General features: G+C 40.5%; 1 protein-coding gene across 19 annotated transcripts in view; it reads left to right on the top strand.

Moving 5' to 3' along the window:
* ADGRL2 (adhesion G protein-coupled receptor L2) overlaps window positions 1–18,227 on the top strand; it is a 244,688-nt gene that overhangs the window by 210,345 nt on the left and 16,116 nt on the right. For all 19 annotated transcript variants that reach the window (XM_079981053.1, XM_079981045.1, XM_079981046.1 and 16 more), the window contains 6 exons: window positions 250–372; window positions 639–844; window positions 2,155–2,328; window positions 3,422–3,628; window positions 5,188–5,408; window positions 7,373–7,439. In XM_079981053.1, the coding sequence (XP_079837179.1) occupies window positions 250–372; window positions 639–844; window positions 2,155–2,328; window positions 3,422–3,628; window positions 5,188–5,408; window positions 7,373–7,439 (998 nt within the window). The remainder of the gene's footprint in view (window positions 1–249; window positions 373–638; window positions 845–2,154; window positions 2,329–3,421; window positions 3,629–5,187; window positions 5,409–7,372; window positions 7,440–18,227) is intronic.

Raw genomic sequence — 18,227 nt, forward strand, 5'->3', positions numbered from 1 at the left:
TCTCTCTTAGGCTCACATTAAAACCAGGTTGGCTGTCATGTTCTTTGAACTGGCGTGCTGTTACTTTTGTGCATCTGCACTCGGGTTTGATTAAAATTTAAAGGAAAATGACTCCAATGCTACCGGTATGCATCTGTCATGTACAAGGAAGAAAATAAGCATCCCGAAAGGAAAAAAGGAAAAGGAAAACATTAGCCAAATCTGACAACAGAAAGCAAAAACCTTCTTCTTGTTTTTTTATCCACCTAGTCTTGGAAGTTGCAGTGCTGAGTACAGAAGGACAAGTGCAGGACTTGAAATTCCCCCAGGGCAACGCAGGAGGCAATTCTATCCAGCTCTCTTCGAACACTGTGAAGCAGAACAGCAGAAGCGGTATGTCTTTTGCAAACCATTTATTTTTCAGCTGTAGCAACTTAATTTTGGGAGGGTTTGCTGTGTTATAATAATACACACTCAGCAACATTAAAAATAGCCAGTCGATAGCTCTCATTTGTAAATAACATTAGGCTGGCCTTTTTTCTTTCTTTCCTTCTTTTTTTTTACTCGAATCAATCTTTCTGCACTAAAGCTGGGGAGGGTTAGGCTATTTAAAACATGCCATGTTACTTAAAGTGACTATAATAGCTTTCTTTTCACAGGGTTAGCAAAGCTGGTTTTCATAATTTACAAAAGCTTGGGCCAGTTCCTCAGTACGGAAAATGCAACCATCAAACTGGGAGGAGAGTTTGCTGGCAGGAACAGTACCATTGCTGTGAACTCTGATGTCATTGCGGCCTCCATCAACAAGGAGTCCAGTCGCGTGTACTTGACAGACCCTGTTCTTTTCACCCTGGCACACATTGATGTGAGTTATGGTAATGAATTAATGGGAAGGTCATAAAATCAGCAAGAGCAAAGAGCAAAGAAGGGACGGGGGTGGATCTTTCAATTTGAATTTTAAATGTCGGACTAGGTCAGAGGCACAGGTTTGTTTAAGTCTACGAACATAAAATTAAATGAGCCTGGTTCAGTGATTATTAGAACTTAAGTGTATTCTTAATGAAAGCTAATTCGGTAATCAACATGAAAATGTAAATGGCTCTAATTTGTTCCTAAGTGAAAATTAACTCTTACCTTAGCAGCAGGACAGAAAAACACCAGCTCTTATGATTTTGCTTCCTTAATGTAGCAAAATTTTAATGGAACTTAGAGCATTTTGCTCTAATTCCATACTGTCTGCTGGAGCCCATTCACTAATCATTCAGATAGGTTTTAGTCAACGAAGGAATCTGGTGCTGTTTTCTGCATTCTGCTTGACACTAGGTTTAACTTCTCTGTGCTTGAACTAGTCAGGTGTTAGTATTCTGACTAAACATCAGGAAGAACTTTTTGACAATAAGAGCTGCTCAACAGTGGAACAGACTCTTTAGTTGTTATTTTTAGCAGAGGTTAGATGTCCGTCTGTCATGTATGATCTAGTTGAGATTCCTGTATTGCAGGGGTTTGGACTAGATGAGCCTCAGGATCCCTTCCAATGCTACGATTTTATTTTCCCAGCTGAGATTTTCCATTTCCCAAAAGACAAGACTCTTAAAAAAAGAAAGGAGAAATCCCTTATCTAGGTGTTTTTCCCCAGACCAGTTTTTCAGTTCAGTTTAATCTGAATTATTATGTCTAGTGATCCTTTAGACTGGATGGAAATTGAGAAAAGGAAAGTGAATTCGTTAGTAAATCCTCAATTATTCAAGAAGCCCTTTAGAGAAACTTCATGTATCTACTGCTGCAGGATCGGCAGAAATGGCCACAAGTGCACAGTATGAACATTGAACAGCAAGCTAGGAAACTGATTGATTAAAATTAGATCTATAGTAATGTGGATTGCACTTTGGCGTATTTTAAACTATTAAACCCACTTTATAACTAGGTGGTAGGCTTGTTCAACATGTTCTTGTCAGGTTTGCTAATGCTGGCTACAATCCACCACAGTCTATCCTAGGTCACCTTAATTGCTGTTTAATGATGTATGAACCTATGCCCCTTATTCAATTGTGCTCCAAAACAGAAAACCACAAAAATGTGGAGAATGTAATCCAAATTGTATTCTATGCCCATTGCGCCATACTTGTCATTTCTGGGTTTACAGTTCTAATTTTCTTTCATTCTGGTGTTTTGCAGACCAAGAATTATTTCAATGCAAATTGTTCCTTCTGGAACTACTCTGAACGGACTATGATGGGCTATTGGTCAACTCAAGGATGCAAGCTGATCGACACAAATAAAACGCATACCACGTGTGCATGTAGCCACCTAACCAATTTTGCAATCCTTATGGCACATAGGGGAATTGCGGTAAGGAACAATGCCTTTAATCAGCAACCAAATGACATTTAGAAAACCCACTTTAACTTCTCTATGTTTGAACTATCTATATAGTTGGATGTTAGTATAATTTCAGAATCCTTCTGGACATCTCATTTCACAGTATTCCAAATATGACCTTTGTGTTCCATAGGTTCAGATGTAAAATGAAGAAAAAGAATGTGTCTGTTCAGCTCCTTATATTTAATGCTGAATGCCATTTCATTAAAGGAGCTCAAATATACAGTCATCCCCTATCATTATATACCAATATTTTCTGCTTTCTGGCAGTTTTAAGTTCTCTGACATACTCATGGTTTCTCAAAGCATTTTGTAGATTTCTGATAGGATTGCAGTTAAGACTGATTACTTGAAAACCCTGCAAATTCACATTGGGACTGGTTAACTGTTGACAAAGAGATGGATATTTACACCCTTCAAAAGCATACTTAAAAGGGAAGTGTGTATTCTGCTCTGCATTCTCTAGACCCACGTATTAGGTATCTGGATGGCATCAGTTCTGAGGGAAAATCAAAAACTACCAAGAACTATAAAGTACAAGTTCTTCTAGATGCTACTGAACTACAGAGCCATGGAAATGATAATAAAGAATGTTAATTTTCTCTTACCTGGCCATGAGCTGTATCACTGGCCAAGGAGCCTGACAGCCTCACCTACTCTAACTGGGTCACACAATGAGAGTCATTCATCCATTCCATTTATGGAACATATGGTTTATACTGAAGATCTCTCGTTTCCTTAAATTTCCTTTAATGTCCTGAACAATGCTTTATTTGTGCATTCAGTATAGAAATTATGTTTTCCCTCCCCTGCCCTCCTTCCGGAACATCCCTTAGGCTTAAAATGTGGCATGTTATTGGAAATAATAATAATAATAATAATAATAATATTTCAAAGTTACCGGTAGTTCATCTCCACTGTTTAACACTGTAACTGCCAATGAACAGGCTGTTGTGCTGTCCTTTGAACAAAGTTGGAATTTCTAAGTGTTAGCGACAAACATATTTTAGTTTTGTATTGATCAGTGACCACACTAATTTTCTTTACTCTTCATCATTTCTAGTACAATGGAATGCATGGTTTACTCCTCACTGTCATCACCTGGGTAGGGATTGTCATTTCCCTTGTCTGCCTGGCAATTTGCATCTTCACTTTCTGTTTCTTCCGCGGCCTTCAAAGTGACCGAAACACAATTCACAAGAACCTTTGCATCAACCTCCTCATTGCAGAATTTATTTTCCTAATAGGCATCGATAAGACGGAGTACAAGGTAAGCCCTCTATGTTTAACACACATCTGAAGATACCTCACTGAAAGGAATGGTAGCAGTAAAGTATTTGATGGCCAAAAGAAGTTTCTCAGTTGTCTGCTTTTTTGATGCAACATTTAGCCACTTACTCCATGGATGGGTAGGTTAGTCAGGAAATAATGGCAGGCAGAGAAAAGGTTGAACAACTAATGTCTGAAACTTCTCATTTAGATGCAAAGATGGAACTATCTCATTCCGCTCAAGAGCATTGAGATTTTGCATGGAAAATGAGTTTACCACTATATATGGCTTAGAATTTACTATGCCACAAAGACTTACACCAGTTTAGATTAAACAACAAAAAATATTGATGCCATAGAAGGTACAGGAGGGTCCGCTGGCACCCACAGGTGTTGCGTTGGCGACCTCTGTTGTAGAGAAAGCAAGAAAACATGCCTGTTCAATGTTGTTGGGAACCAGTAGAAGCTTAATAAGCCTGCCAGAGAGTTTCTTGTCAGGTATTGTTTAGCATTTAAGCCACCTATTGACCAACAAGTTTTTCCTTCAATATTGTGTGTGTATTAGGGAGGGAGGGAGATCATAGGTGTACAAGTGATGACAATTCAGATTGATGTATGGTAGTTTCTGTTATTTATGATCATTGTTCAAGATCATTTACTGTAATCCAGTGGAACAGATTCTGCAGCTCCATTGGGACTAAGGAAGCAGTTAAATGCTTAACTCCCTGTTGGCTGCAGTGGGTTCTTAGATAAACCTGCCTCTTGTCCGGTAGGTGTACCTAGCGCCCCCAGATACAGGAGAATGTTACATAGAAATAATACACTCCTATCCTTAAGAGATAGAAAGCTATGGAATTCTTTTCCTTTGTGTGTCTTCACTTCTCATTTCAGATTAGCCTTTTCCTAAATCTCAAGGCATAAGGCTGAACCCATGGTTTTTCTAAAATAAGCTGCCCTTAGAATTGAGTCAGTCGGTAGGATTTTGTTCTGCAGTCATCTACAGAGTGTGGCTAGTGATATGATAGCAGATCTTCCTAAAAATAGAAAAAGCAACGATATTTGATATTTAAAGGGAAATGGAATATTCTGACAGAGGAATAAGAATTTTCAACAGAAGGTATAAATAATACATCTAGTAGCTGGGGCTCTTTATCTTCTTGTACCAAATCATCTGCAATATAAGCCTTACAGCAGAGTGTTAACATTGTGCTACCAAAAATTAATGGACTGCTTGCCACACTTGATATTCCATTGCGTCAAAGAATGCTAATAGGCACATACTTTCCATATCTTAACTCAGAGTGCAAGAGAGTAGAAGCTGCAGCTACTGGGAACACAATACAGTTTTCAGTAGTTATGAATATGAAGTTTTATGTTTGGGGGGGGCAGTGTGTGTGTGTATTGGTGGGGGGGGGTTTCCAATTACTGCATATACTGTATGCTGCCATTACAAACCAAGCTATTAACATCCACATTATTTCGTTTTCTGAATACATGAGATGAAGTGGGAAGGTTGAAAAGTGTTGCACCTTGCATTTGATTGTTTCTTTTTCTTTGCAGATTGCATGCCCAATATTTGCAGGCCTCTTACACTTTTTCTTCCTGGCAGCCTTTGCCTGGATGTGCCTAGAAGGGGTGCAGCTCTATCTCATGTTAGTAGAAGTATTTGAAAGTGAATATTCTAGGAAGAAGTACTACTATGTTGCTGGCTACCTCTTTCCTGCCACTGTTGTTGGTGTCTCGGCAGCTATCGACTACTCCAGCTATGGAGCGCAAAATGCGTAAGTAATTGCTAGTGACCTGAGTGTTTCAGGCGATTTTTTATTTTTTTTAAAGCGTGTTAGCTGTCAGAGCCCCTGACAGACTAAAATAGCACCAGAAAGCTTTATTGGTACGAGAATGGCAAGGCTGTGTGCAAATTCCAATCAGGTCTTTTGTAATTTTCTAGGTTCAGAGAATTTGTACCCTGGAGAGGCAAGATTCTAAATTACCACCTTTCTTTTTAACACAAAAGATTGACCCGAAACAAATTGGGAGAAAAAGTAAATAACTTTTTGGGCCTCCAATGAATATTAAGTAAAATAAAACAAAATAAAATTCTACTTTACTTAAAAGTATCTGGTTTGCTTTAACCCCCCTGCCCTAGTTTTAAGCTAACACTTCATTAGATTTCTTTGTTCAGCATGCTTTCTAGCCGGTTCTCTTTCTGGAGAATGATAGTGCAGTGTTTCTGCCCCAGTGGTTCACTTTGATAATATTTATCGGGAAAGAATCGGATTAAAATTAGCCCACTGTTTTTTATTTATAAAAAGTAGGGATATTTATACAAAGTGACAGAAGGTAGGCCCCCCAAAATAATAATATTTCTGAGGGTTTATGTTGCTAGAGGCATAAATGTGCCTTCCAATAGAGCTTACTTTGTCCTTTGATGAAATTAGTTACAGTATGGGCAGATACTGTTGGAATACAAGCAAGCTGCTTGATTCTGCTGTTGATGGAAGACAAACGAAAGCGATTCCGTAGGGAGCTGTGCTATATGAAAAGTGAATCAGTAAGTGAAGTGAGTCCCGATAAACTGATGCCTAATTTAGTTTAATCCTGTTTGGGTTTTTTTGCTTTAACTATTAAATTTGCAGCAGCAGGTCTGAGGCATTTTGTTTGCATTATGCTGCTCTGCAGAAGAAGAAAAAATATGACATTTAATCATTTTCTGAGTTGGCGTTCCTTGGGGATAGTCAAGTGATGGACAGCTAAAAGCATGTTTTAAATGCACAAAGAAAAGCTGTGTGGGGAGAGGGGGCCCCACATCTATACCTTTGCCTGGGTTCACGGCCTATATCAAATACTAACCCAAAAGGAAGCAGAGTTGCTTAATCAAATACCAGGCTTTTTGTGGTTGCCCTGTACTTGCAGGTACCCCTTTGGGTTGATTAGCTGTACCATACAGGGCATCTTCTTAATGCTTGATGCTTTTCAACTTGTTGGTTGACCCCATTCTAAGGTGAGCTGCACCAGTGGCAACATCACTATTTTTTTGTTGCATTTCATTGAAAAGAAGTGTTGGGGGGGGAGAGAAGGGGGAAATAAATAAGCTTAAATGAGAAGCATTGAGAAAGGAAAATGGATGTGGCCTTGAGTTTCATTCTGAGGTTTGATAGGTTCCAGATTTGAAAAGTGTAAAACATACTGTAGCACCACCATCAATGGGGGGGGGGGGCGCGTGCAGGTGGTTTGCAATAGTGTGAAGAAAATGGACTGATAGGCAACAATTAATGAGCGTAAAGATGAAAGCAGGTGATCATAAGGAAGTCTTGTTGAACAGCCTTAAAGCTCAATAAACAGACACATTCTCAAGCATATGCTAGTGTTCTGAATTACATCTCCATGCATTTAACTGAAAGAGAGAGCTGCACGGCTGATTTTCTCAACGTAGAACACTTATGGTGTGCTAATGCAGTTTCCCTTGGTGACCATGCCATTGAACGATGTTAATCTCCTCCCACTTGGCACTCCAAATCACGCTCAGGAATAACATACATACAAGGAAGCAAGTCAGCCAGGTGTGTATGGCATCCATTTTCAAGAATAGGTTTCATATGGATGTCCACATGGGGTCACTGCTAAAAAAAAGTCACATCATAGCCAGTCCATGTGAATAAGTTCTAAGAGATGTCTACTTTCCATTGGTAACACAGAGTATATGTGCTATTCTCACACCACTTTTTTTCTTTTTTTTCTGTAACAGCTGCTGGCTCAAAGTTGACAATTATTTTATCTGGAGTTTCATTGGGCCTGTTACCTTCATTATTCTGGTAAGAATACTTTCACTTTCCTTTCCGCCCATCTGCCTGCCTCTCTCCCAATCCACTTTATTTATTACAGTGGGAATGACCAAAATACTTTGAAAGTCAGGTTATATTTGCTGTGAAACTGCCATAGCAATAGCCCTTTTGGATAAGACCATAGGCCCATGTTCTCCAGCATCATCTTCTCACTATAACCAACCAGATACTCATGGAAAGCGCACTTCTCATGGTTTGTCTCTGATACCGATACTGGAGGTAGAAGACATCCATCACAACTTCTAGCCACTGAAAGTCTTATTTGTCTAACTGCCTTTTAAAGCTATCCAAGTGGGGGGGGGGAGCACCACGTCATGTGACAGCAAATTCTACTATGCACTGTGTTCATTTTGTCTGTCCCAGTATTCAACACTCCAATATTCAACTTAACCTGGATGACCTTGGGTTCCAGTATTGTGAGATACGGAAACCTCTCTCTGTTGTTTGTACACAAATCGGTTAATTTCGACTAGAGACTTTGTACAGTTGTGATGGCATGTGAATCACAAGTCTTAGTTTTGATTTGTGCACAGTGCTATCCCCTCTTGAGATGATACTTTTGGGATTTCTATATTTCCTTCTGGTTTCAAAGCCCTTCAGATATCTTTGTAGACTCATAGAGATGGAAGGGACCCCAAGGGTTCTCTAGTTCAACCCCCTGCAATGCAGGAACCACTGCTAAAGTATCCCTGACATATCATTTATTGAATATTATCTCTGTACCTGCTGAACTAAAACAGTGCTGTTTTAAAAGCAGGACTGTTAATAGGCTTTTATTTATTTACTTTCTTTCTTTTATTATACTTTGCTCTTCATCCAAGAAGTTCAGAGCTTTGTATGGATGGTTTTCAGGTGGTGTCCCATCCATGTACTTGTTTAGGAAAAGCCCCTTTTAATTTTAGTTACCATGTTCCTTCAAACTATTCTTCCTCACACATTCTATAATGCAAATGCTAATGATCCTTTTGCGGGGGGGGGGAGATATCATTTTTCATTTTAGCAAACATCGCGACATTGTAGCTGATGTGTTGGTGCAAAATTCAGCCTTGTTCTAGTAGAGATTTATCTTCTTGGAGTAGTCTTACAGTCTGAGCCTTTAAGCCACTATATGTATTGAGGCGTACCCATGGCACCTAATGTCATTCTGTAGGACTGAGTTGCCAATCTTTATCCTTGATTGCCAGTTGAGTCCAGAGAAGGCAGTTTTTTTCTCAGCAAAGCTGTACGTTATCCGCAGACAAATAGTATTTATTTTCCCCATCATGTTCATTGCATTAATCATACTGTAAATCACATTATTGAAATGTTTTTAAAAACACTGTACATAATGCACAGAATTGAAATCAGTGGCTTGGCCTGTCCATCCTCCACATCGCAGAACACTTCTGAGAGTCAGGGCATGTGGGATGTGGTGCAGAGGCAATCAAGGTCATTTGTGACTTACACCAATTCTCCCTTGCCATTGCATCCCCTACAACACAACTCATGCCAATCAGGAAGATTAATCTGTATGTGCAATATTTATCAAGATTGAACAGTAAAAAAAACAAAACTATTTGGCTTGATTATTGGCATATGGTATACACAGATTGCACAACATAGCAGTCCGGTGGCAAAATCTGATTCTAGCTATTTCACAGTATGGCTGAGGATTTGACAGGAGGTAAAATACTCCTGTGGTTTAACAGGATTTCTTTCTTCATTCTTGAAGTTCTCACTGGCATATAAGAAGTGTGCATCATAGAGCAGGTATGTAATTCACATTCACATAACTATAAGGATAGGGTTTTTTAAAAATAAAAATAAAAAAATCTCCTTTCATCATCTCAAGCAGCACGGCTGATAGAAGCCTGTACAGAGGAAACATGACACAGCAACTTATCTGAGATATGCCAGTATAGATAATATTGGAAGTGATGCTCCCACTCCTGATTTTTTAGATCGTAATTAAAAATGGCAGCTTTTAATTCTGTATAGCAGCCTGCAGGACTCCTTGGTATTTTTTTGAAAGAAGCATTACAGGCTGAATCATCCAGCTGAGCACTTTCTTTCCTCATGGTGCAATTTCTGTTGTTCGTGCAACACAACATGTAAGCTAGAACCTCACCGAAAGAAGCCATAGCCACTTCCTTTCTCTCCAAAGGGGCAAGCCGTTTCTTTCAAAACATGATAGTTCCACAGTAAGTGAGATAATCTTGCATGTTATGCTTCCCCTTCCTGTTTGAAGCCTGGAGTGTGGCAACAGGAGTTCTGCCACATCAGTAGCAGAGGGCATTGCGGTGTGGCACCACCACTCCTGCTCTCCAGTTGGGCTGTGTCGCTGCTGTTTACCAGGAGGCAGAGGAGGAGGAGTTAGGCAGCAGTGAGCTGGTACAGTGCCCAAGACACCAGAGAAACTAATCCAGTTCTCCCGCCAGTGCCTCTGTAGTGTGCCAGCCTCACCGCTGCCTCATTCCTCCTCTCTACCTCCCAGAAAGCAACAAAGGTGAAACAAACCAGAGGTCAGGTGAGTGGTGCCAGGCCACTATGCTGTCTGCTACTGCTTCCTAAGTTATTATTATTATTATTATTATTATTAATCCCAGAAAGTAGAACTTCAGTACGCCAGGGAGAAAGTTTCTAGCCCATATTGCGCACTTAGAATGCTGAGGACTGTGAGTGTTTTATGTATTTAAGAATTGCATCTCCTACCTGCAGCCAGAATGGGTGGCAGCCCATTCTGCCACCTCATTCGCACGTAATTCTGTTGCAAGTGGACTGGTCACAGGCGTGGGAATAAAGTGGCTGAAAGTAATGTGCGAGCTAAAGTTCAGTGAGCCAGGGTCTTGGTATGTCTCCTTTCCTCTTCTTCTTTTTTTTTTTTTACAAAAATAACAGCATCATTTACTGTGAGCAGTACTTTCTTTGGGGTTTTTTCTCTCCCCCCTCCCTCTCTTTCTCTGTCTTTAAATAACATTACACTTTGTGTGGGCCTTGGGCATTGAGGCAGATATTGGTGTTTCCTCATAACCAGGTCAGAGTGAAAATCGGGGTGAGGGACATTTAATCATATTGACCATGTACAGTCAGAGTCTACTATTATTTACCGGCCATGACATTATTATCCTCCTGCAAATCATTTAGACTGAGAAGTGAAAGGCCTTTGGGAGCAGTATTCCCAACTTCAAAAAATATGAAACAGCAGGTAGCAATCACTGCACAGTTCCTGGGAGTAATTCTTCTCTGGCAATTGCTTTGCCCTCTAATCGTACCGACCAAAAGAAAAGAGAGTGTAATGATTCGAGAACAGTGTAATGTGAACAGTGTAACTGCAGAAGAGGTATGGGTGTACATTAATGTATATGCGCCATTCAAGAGTGTACCATTACAATCCTTACAAACATATGGCGATGATTGTATAACAACAACAACAGCTGCTGCTGTTGCTACTATTTAACGATTTATTTAGCCCCAACAATGTGCTGCAATAATCATGGAATATTTGTTAGCTGGAATGCAACTCTCAATGCAGAGTATGCTAGAGTCGGCCCAATACTGGGCTGCCTCCAACCAAATTATAGAGAAAGTAGACTGCGCACTGAAAATGGAGTTTGTGTTTCTAGTCCTTAACAGAAAAGCTCATAATGTGTGAGCTACTTCTAATGGACTTTCAAACTCTACATTATAGGTTGTGCCAAGCTTTTTGGGTCACTATTGAGTATGAAACACAGAAAAACAAAAAAACAACCCCTCATTTCTTCCTTACACATATGTAGGCACACCCAGCCAGGTAAGGCAAACAGCAGATAGTTAATTCTCCATTTACAAAAGCAGCTCCTTAGGCGCACCAGATACCCACACTATGTGGTTGTCTACATAGCTGTTTTCTAAATTCATGTCTGGGCTTAGGTACTGTTGTCTGACGTGAGTGCATACACACAACCTGGGCCTTCTCAGATACGGTGAGCAGTCTCTTCCTCCACTTCCAACCTGTCCTGCATGCCCACCTCCAACTCTGACTTCACGGACCCTTCCTCTTCTCCTTTCCTTTCCCAACCCCAAAAATCTCTGCCCCTCCTCTCCTGAGTTCGCCTCCGCCCCCTTGCCTCCATCACATATTCGTCAGAGTATTTCCAGTCCCTCTCAATATGTTACCTTGTGCATAACTGTTATAATGTGTACACAGAACACAGATGTACACTGAATTAAGAACAATCACAGTTTTAATTTACTGGCTTTAGAATTTGAGATCTTATTCTTTTCCCACCTCCAGCCCACATACACAAAATTCCCTTTGGGGGAAAGACTAATACACCCATTAAGGAGCAGTTAGATAAATTATAGCCTATACTGATCTTAATTGAGAAGTTGCAGAAAATAAAAGCCTGAGTTTCGGTGATTTAATGGACCGCTATCAGCCTTTATATGATCTTGAGGCTTTAGTCCATTGTAATTCAAGCAAAAGATTTATTTAGTACATTCTCAGATAAGATTCCATGGCCATGATAATCTAATATAAATTTAGGCACTCATGATCTTGTTGAAATTGGCTGCTAATTTGAGGGAAGGAGATGGGCAGTATAATGTTATCTATTTGTTTTAAAGGAACTGGAAGAAAATTGTGTTCTTTGGGAATAATAAGTGTTCAAGGGGAAATCTGCAACAGGATGTTCCATTGACTTCGTCCTTTTATTGGAATTTTTGATACATGCACCGATTTTTATATCAGCTTTTCTGCCTTCCTTAAAAAAAAAGAATTGGATATATTGGTCAGAATGGATCTCATTGTTTTGAATGGGATCAAGCACCTGCAGCTCTGCACTGTATTTGTATTTCTGTGTTTCTTGATCACAGCCTTTTTATTTATTGCACGCCTTGCTGTTTTTTGCATTTAAAGTAAATATCACTACCCTCCCTTTCCTTGCCATACACCCACCCACCCGATGCTTTCCCTCTTAAGGTTAGGTAGCCCCGCCTTCCCAAATAACCTTGCCCGTTCTCGGCACTTTAGGAAACATGCGGCGTTCGGATCCTTGAAGGAGAGCGGTTGACTTTCCTTTCAGACTACGGGGCACCAGGGTTATTGTATCTATGGAAGAAAGCATGTGTGAGAGTAATGAGCAGTGGAACGCCATTAGTATGCCTGAAATGATTTAATGAAAGCTTGGATCATGACACGTCAGGAGCTGTTCTTATCATTTGGACAGCTCCATCTGCATCCTTAATAATTAATTAAGTTCAGGGAGAGTTCAGCTTTGCACACTCCTTTCGAAGGGCTCCTTCAGACAACACTTCTCGGGCTGCCAGTCCCAGAGAGGAATAGGCTTCTGCTTGGCTAAGAGCAAGGATCTGTGAGATAGAAGAGCAATTTTAGAGCTTGCCTCTGCCAGGTAACAAAAGCTCCAGGGAGGACAAACAGGGTCAGAACATGTGCAGTTCAGCTAGGTTACCTCGGAGTGGTGTTTCTGTTCTTCTGTCTTATCATATCCATGTCAGCACTTCAGGCTGTGTGGAATGAATTTTAAGCTGCTAGGCTCAATGTAATTCAATTGAGCAGCTTGATGGCTTTAATAAAACAAACAGTGCACTCTGGCAAACTGGTCAGAAAAGCCCACACTTTTGACTTTTTGTGTTTTGCCTCTTTTCGCTTTAATATAATTCAAGGAGGTTCGAGGTTGGTTACACTTGTCATTTGTGTTACGCTCCTGAGAGAGATTCTCATGAGCCTTAGGAATCACCTGCAGGAAGATGACTGACCCAAAGCATTCTGGATGTGGTTCTGTTTCATGAATAGGGAAACATATGATCTCTAAAGAGACAACATTACTTCTCCTTAGTGATACTGTCCATCCAAGACAAAGCAACTTTGCAGTGATAGCATAATAGGCATTGGAAATTTAGGCATAGTTCCTGTGCTGGCAGTATGGAGAGGGATGTCTAATACTTTATACTTACCACATCCTAGAAAAATGAATTCACCATAATGTGATAAACTTCCGTGATTCAAGTACATGTTTCCATAGCTGCAGATGCCTTGTCAGCAATACACCATTCACTCGTTTATTAGTTTGGTTTATCTTCATTTGTATGCTACTATTTGATTATTCAGAGTGACATATAGCAAATAAAAATGACCACTTGATGGAAGCTGGAGAACTGAAACTAACCCTGAATTGAAACCAGTCCCCCACTACTGCCACTGAAGAGGTGATCAGCATAAAGGTGACATTGTGCCAGGTTGGGCTTATTACATCTTGGTTTTGTAAGCCTTTTCTCTACACACATTGCCTCTTCTCTGCCCCTTTCTCAATTACACCAGTAACACTTCAATCAACTGTCCTTTCCCATTACATCTGAACTGGGAAACTATGGTTACCAAGTTCTCAAAACACAGCTTGAAGTTGGTTTAAGATCCTAACTTTTTCTGTACCTGGTAACCATGGTTTACCAGTTCAGGCACAATGAGAAGCTATGGCTAAGTAAGTGATGTCTTGCTTTAACTGCATCGAGGAAAGGGGTTGCATATGCAGGCACAAAACTTGTTCACAATATAATATAACAAAGCTTATATCCAAAATATCATTATCCTACACCACACCCAGTTCTACTGGTGCTACCGGATGGGCCTTTTAGCATTTCAGACGGCTTTTGTATAATAATAGTGCAGTACAGTGGTGCCCCGCAAGACGAACGCCTCACAAGATGGAAAACCCGCTAGACGAAAGGGTTTTCCGTTTTGGAGGCGCTTCGCAAAACAAATTTCCCTATGGGCTTGCTTCGCAAGACGAAATGTCTTGCGAGTTCCTGCAGGTTTTTTCCCCTTTTCCTAAGCCGCTAAACTGCTTATCAGCTGATCCGCTGATAAGCCGCTTATCAGCTGATCCGCTAAAAGCCGCTAAACCGCTAATAGCGCTAATCCGCTAAGCTGTCAATGGGCTTGCTTCGCAAGACGAAAAAACCGCTATACGAAGAGCGTCATGGAACGGATTAATTTCGTCTTGCGAGGCACCACTGTAGTAGAAATGGTTTTGTTGACTTTAGTTTACAGAGTTCATGACAGTGTATTGTTTTGGAAAATTGTGGTTTACAAAATATAGACAATATATGTATTCTGCTCTTGTGCCTGGGATTTCATGCATGGCTCACATTGTGAGCTAGGACTAGGCATGCAGAAAAGTCTCCTTCTCCACGCACTTCACCCTCACTCAATAGGTCCACAGTTCTCACACCCTTTGAGAGGAATCATTAATCACAAGAAAATTACAAGATCATTTTATAGTGTTATGACAGCAGAAATCTTTCCGTGAGTCAGTTTGAATCAATTCCTTGAAGGAATCGATTCAGTGGCTTTCAAGGCACACACAATATTAATGTTCTTTAAGAAATTAAGCATTTAAACTGTCATATATATATATCACCCAATCACACCTTACAAATATGTGTGATTTCTTAGATAGCAATGAGAATCAGGCAAGTGAGGAATAAGCAAAACATTTTCTTCATAAAAATTGCGACTACAAGTCATTTCTTGTGAGTGTATGCTCTTCAACAAGTTCCTCTGCTCTGCCCCTTTCTGCTTTCCATGTTACATGATATTATGTCAATCTGTCCGAGTTTGTTTAACCCTTGATTAGAGGTGATTTATCTAGAGGAGAGGCATTTTCCCAGAGCTCTCACCTACCATGGTGATGTGTGTGTTTAATAGCAAGAAAGCGAATATTTTTCTAATGGGTACTTGGAGCATAGACAAACCAGGAATTCTGAATATTGCTTTCACATAGCGAACTAGTGTTCTTTGGTTTGCTTGATACTTTAAATTGTATCATATTTCACAGAGATGTGGTGAACAAGTATCTGATGCTCTGTTGTCATATGTCTTCGTTACTTTGCTCTAGAACTACAGTATGTTGTATTCTTAAAGAGACTTTCATTTTCACTTACCATCATATTACAGGACCTTTATCAGCTGAATCAAAGTGCAGTGTTTCTTGTTCTGCCACCCTTTCTCTTTCTTTCACTTTCTATGCTTAAGCAGACACTCAATTTTTTATTTTTATATCAATCAATAAATTTTATTGTTTATAGCCAATGGCCATCACAACACAATATGAGCACAAATCACACAGCTACAAAAGACACTGTATGCTCCAGACCAGGAAAAATCCACCATGTCCAAAATTTAGGAACATTCCTTCTACTCAGCACCCCTAGGGATTGGAACTATTCAGAAATGTTCCCTTATCTTTCTGGTTTTTATTTATGACCCCCCACCACAAAGGATTCTACTACTTTGGGCTGATTCTTTTGGCACTTTCAAATCTGATTAGCCATCTACTGGCATGAGTAGCATGATGATATCATTGACCCCAGTTATGGATAGTGTTTGCTGTCTTGGGGGGTGGAGGAAGAGATGTTTGCTGTAGGGAGGTACTGTTGGTTTCCACAGCGGATACCCACAGGGATCTGGCTGATGTTATAGCATCTATGGCAATCCTCAACTCCTGCCAGTGAGGAATGCAGTTGGAAGTAGCATATGGCTTAAAGGCCCAATTAGGGCCACTATTCCAGCACTAAACATGAGTAATGAAGTCATGATCCTGAACACTCTAGTAGCAAAGTAGAAAGCAAAGCTATGCCAGCAGAAACAAGAGATATTAGCATAGCAGCACAACCACATCCACAGTATCCATGGAAATATTGCACCAACACTGGTCACAGCCAGGCAATTTATAGTGACTTCAGGGGTGCTGTGATGCTATCACAGAAGCCGTTCCACCCCCACCCCCACCCCCAGTGCATGAGCATGCTTGCTGGAAGAGATATTTGTGTCTCAGAAGCATCCATGACTCACTGGTTAGGAGGACAGCAGCTGATCCCTGCAGCCACAGTGGCATCAGCAGGATTTTGGATTTCAAGGCAGCCAAAATACAGAATCAGAAGCAGCCTGAAATCATAACACCTTTTGCCAGAACCAAACAGTGCCACTCCTGTTAAAGCAGGCAGCCAGTTTGTATAACCCAGAGTGTAGAAGGCTTGGGTACAGAAACTACAGGACGATGGCCTCACCGTCCCTTCCTCTGATAGAATGCTTAGTTAATATTCATAACAATACACATAAAAGATGTGCATTACTGTCTGCGTAAGGGTGCAGCCATTTTGCAAGGGAGACAAGATAGCCAATTCTGCTAGGAAGAAATCACAGCAAAACAGCAAGGACAAAAAAAGAAAGCATTGTGAGCTGCCTGGTTGCTATAGAGTACAAAATAAATGCATTATTTACACTATGGCTTTACAGGGAAGTGGAAAGGGCAGTCTTTGAGTCATTGCTAATTCCTGCAGTTGCAACAGGGGATCAAACTGGCTTCAGTTTAACTCCCAGTATTGGTTGTAGTTTATTGTCAAGTAGTTCATATGTAAACAAGGTCATTAACATGCCAAAATTATTATTTTGCTTTGGGTGTCCCATGCTTACTATAATCAATTGTTCTTTCTCCATGATAATAACAGCACCAGCATTTGAGATGAGTTTTTTAATGTGAACCAGATTAATTTCACCTTGAGTTTCTATTCTCTTGATCTATAATGGCTTATTCAAAACCTGGCTAGTTCAGAATTTCCTTGTTTTATTACACATTATTTATATCACAGGCATGTAAAGAATCCACATACAGGGCTCATTCATATGTAATGCTTAGTTCAGTGCTATATGATTGAGTCAGAATGAACCCAAGCAAAACATCTGACTGCGTTCTCCCCTCCTTCCTTTTCCTTCTCTCACATGGCAAGGAGGAAGCCTGGTTGGTTGTTAAGTTCAAACCAGGGGATGTGGTTTAAAACAAGCTCTGCTAAGTTTCCTAAGTAGCCAATTTCAGACCATGGATTGTTAAGCTGTCAAGGCCAGGCTGAACACTGGTGAGTGGGTAGGGCTGCCATACGTCTGGATTTTTTTTTGGGGGGGGTGTCTTCCTAACTTCCTACTTTTTGAAATATGGCAACCCTATGAGTAGGGCCCCTCTGCTGCTGCAACTGCCTCACTGGGTGCACTCCTAGGAGTAGCTGAGAAATGCAGGACTGATAGATCTGCATTTTCCTAACTTGTAGGTGTAGTTTTGACAATAAAAATTTAATTCATCACTCTGGACATTCCTTGCCTGACAGTGCCATGACGGAAGTTGGCTTGTTAAACTAACCAGAGTTTGTTTTAAAACAGGATCCCTGGCTGAAACATAAAGGCACACCGGGGTTCTTCAAAATTGAAACTAGACCCTTTCTACATTGTTCTGCTGGCAGCATTGCAGGCCTGCGCAGTTGGACGAGTCCAACACAGTGCTCATTCTGGCTCATCCACAAAGCACTAAACTTACAGGGGAACTGCCGCTCTGACTTTCCTTTCTTGGTAATTTAGTAGGAGACTTGGGTTCAGGACTCCCAACTTAAAGGGCCATTTCATAATCTAGGCAATGGCTTACCTCGTCACCACCAAGTGCATACTCAACATGGGAGCAGTAGCCGGTATTCACACTTTAATTTTTTAGACGGACACATGAAGCATCTTCGGTGTATATTTAAAAAGACATTGAAATATGTTTCCTAACGTTCTTTTGCAGAGGAATGTTTAACATAAGGCAGTATGAAGAACAAATAAACTCAAACCAAAACATCAGACCAAAATGAGCAATATTACAAGATGTGCACTGAGTGAGAGTGGCTGGGCTTTGGCCATTCTTGATCTAATCTTTCTTTGCAGCCGCTTTGTGCAGACTGTTCTGTCAGCAGCCC

The sequence above is a fragment of the Podarcis cretensis genome (assembly GCF_951804945.1).
Source record: "Podarcis cretensis genome assembly, chromosome: 6".
Classification (NCBI taxonomy): domain Eukaryota; kingdom Metazoa; phylum Chordata; class Lepidosauria; order Squamata; family Lacertidae; genus Podarcis; species Podarcis cretensis.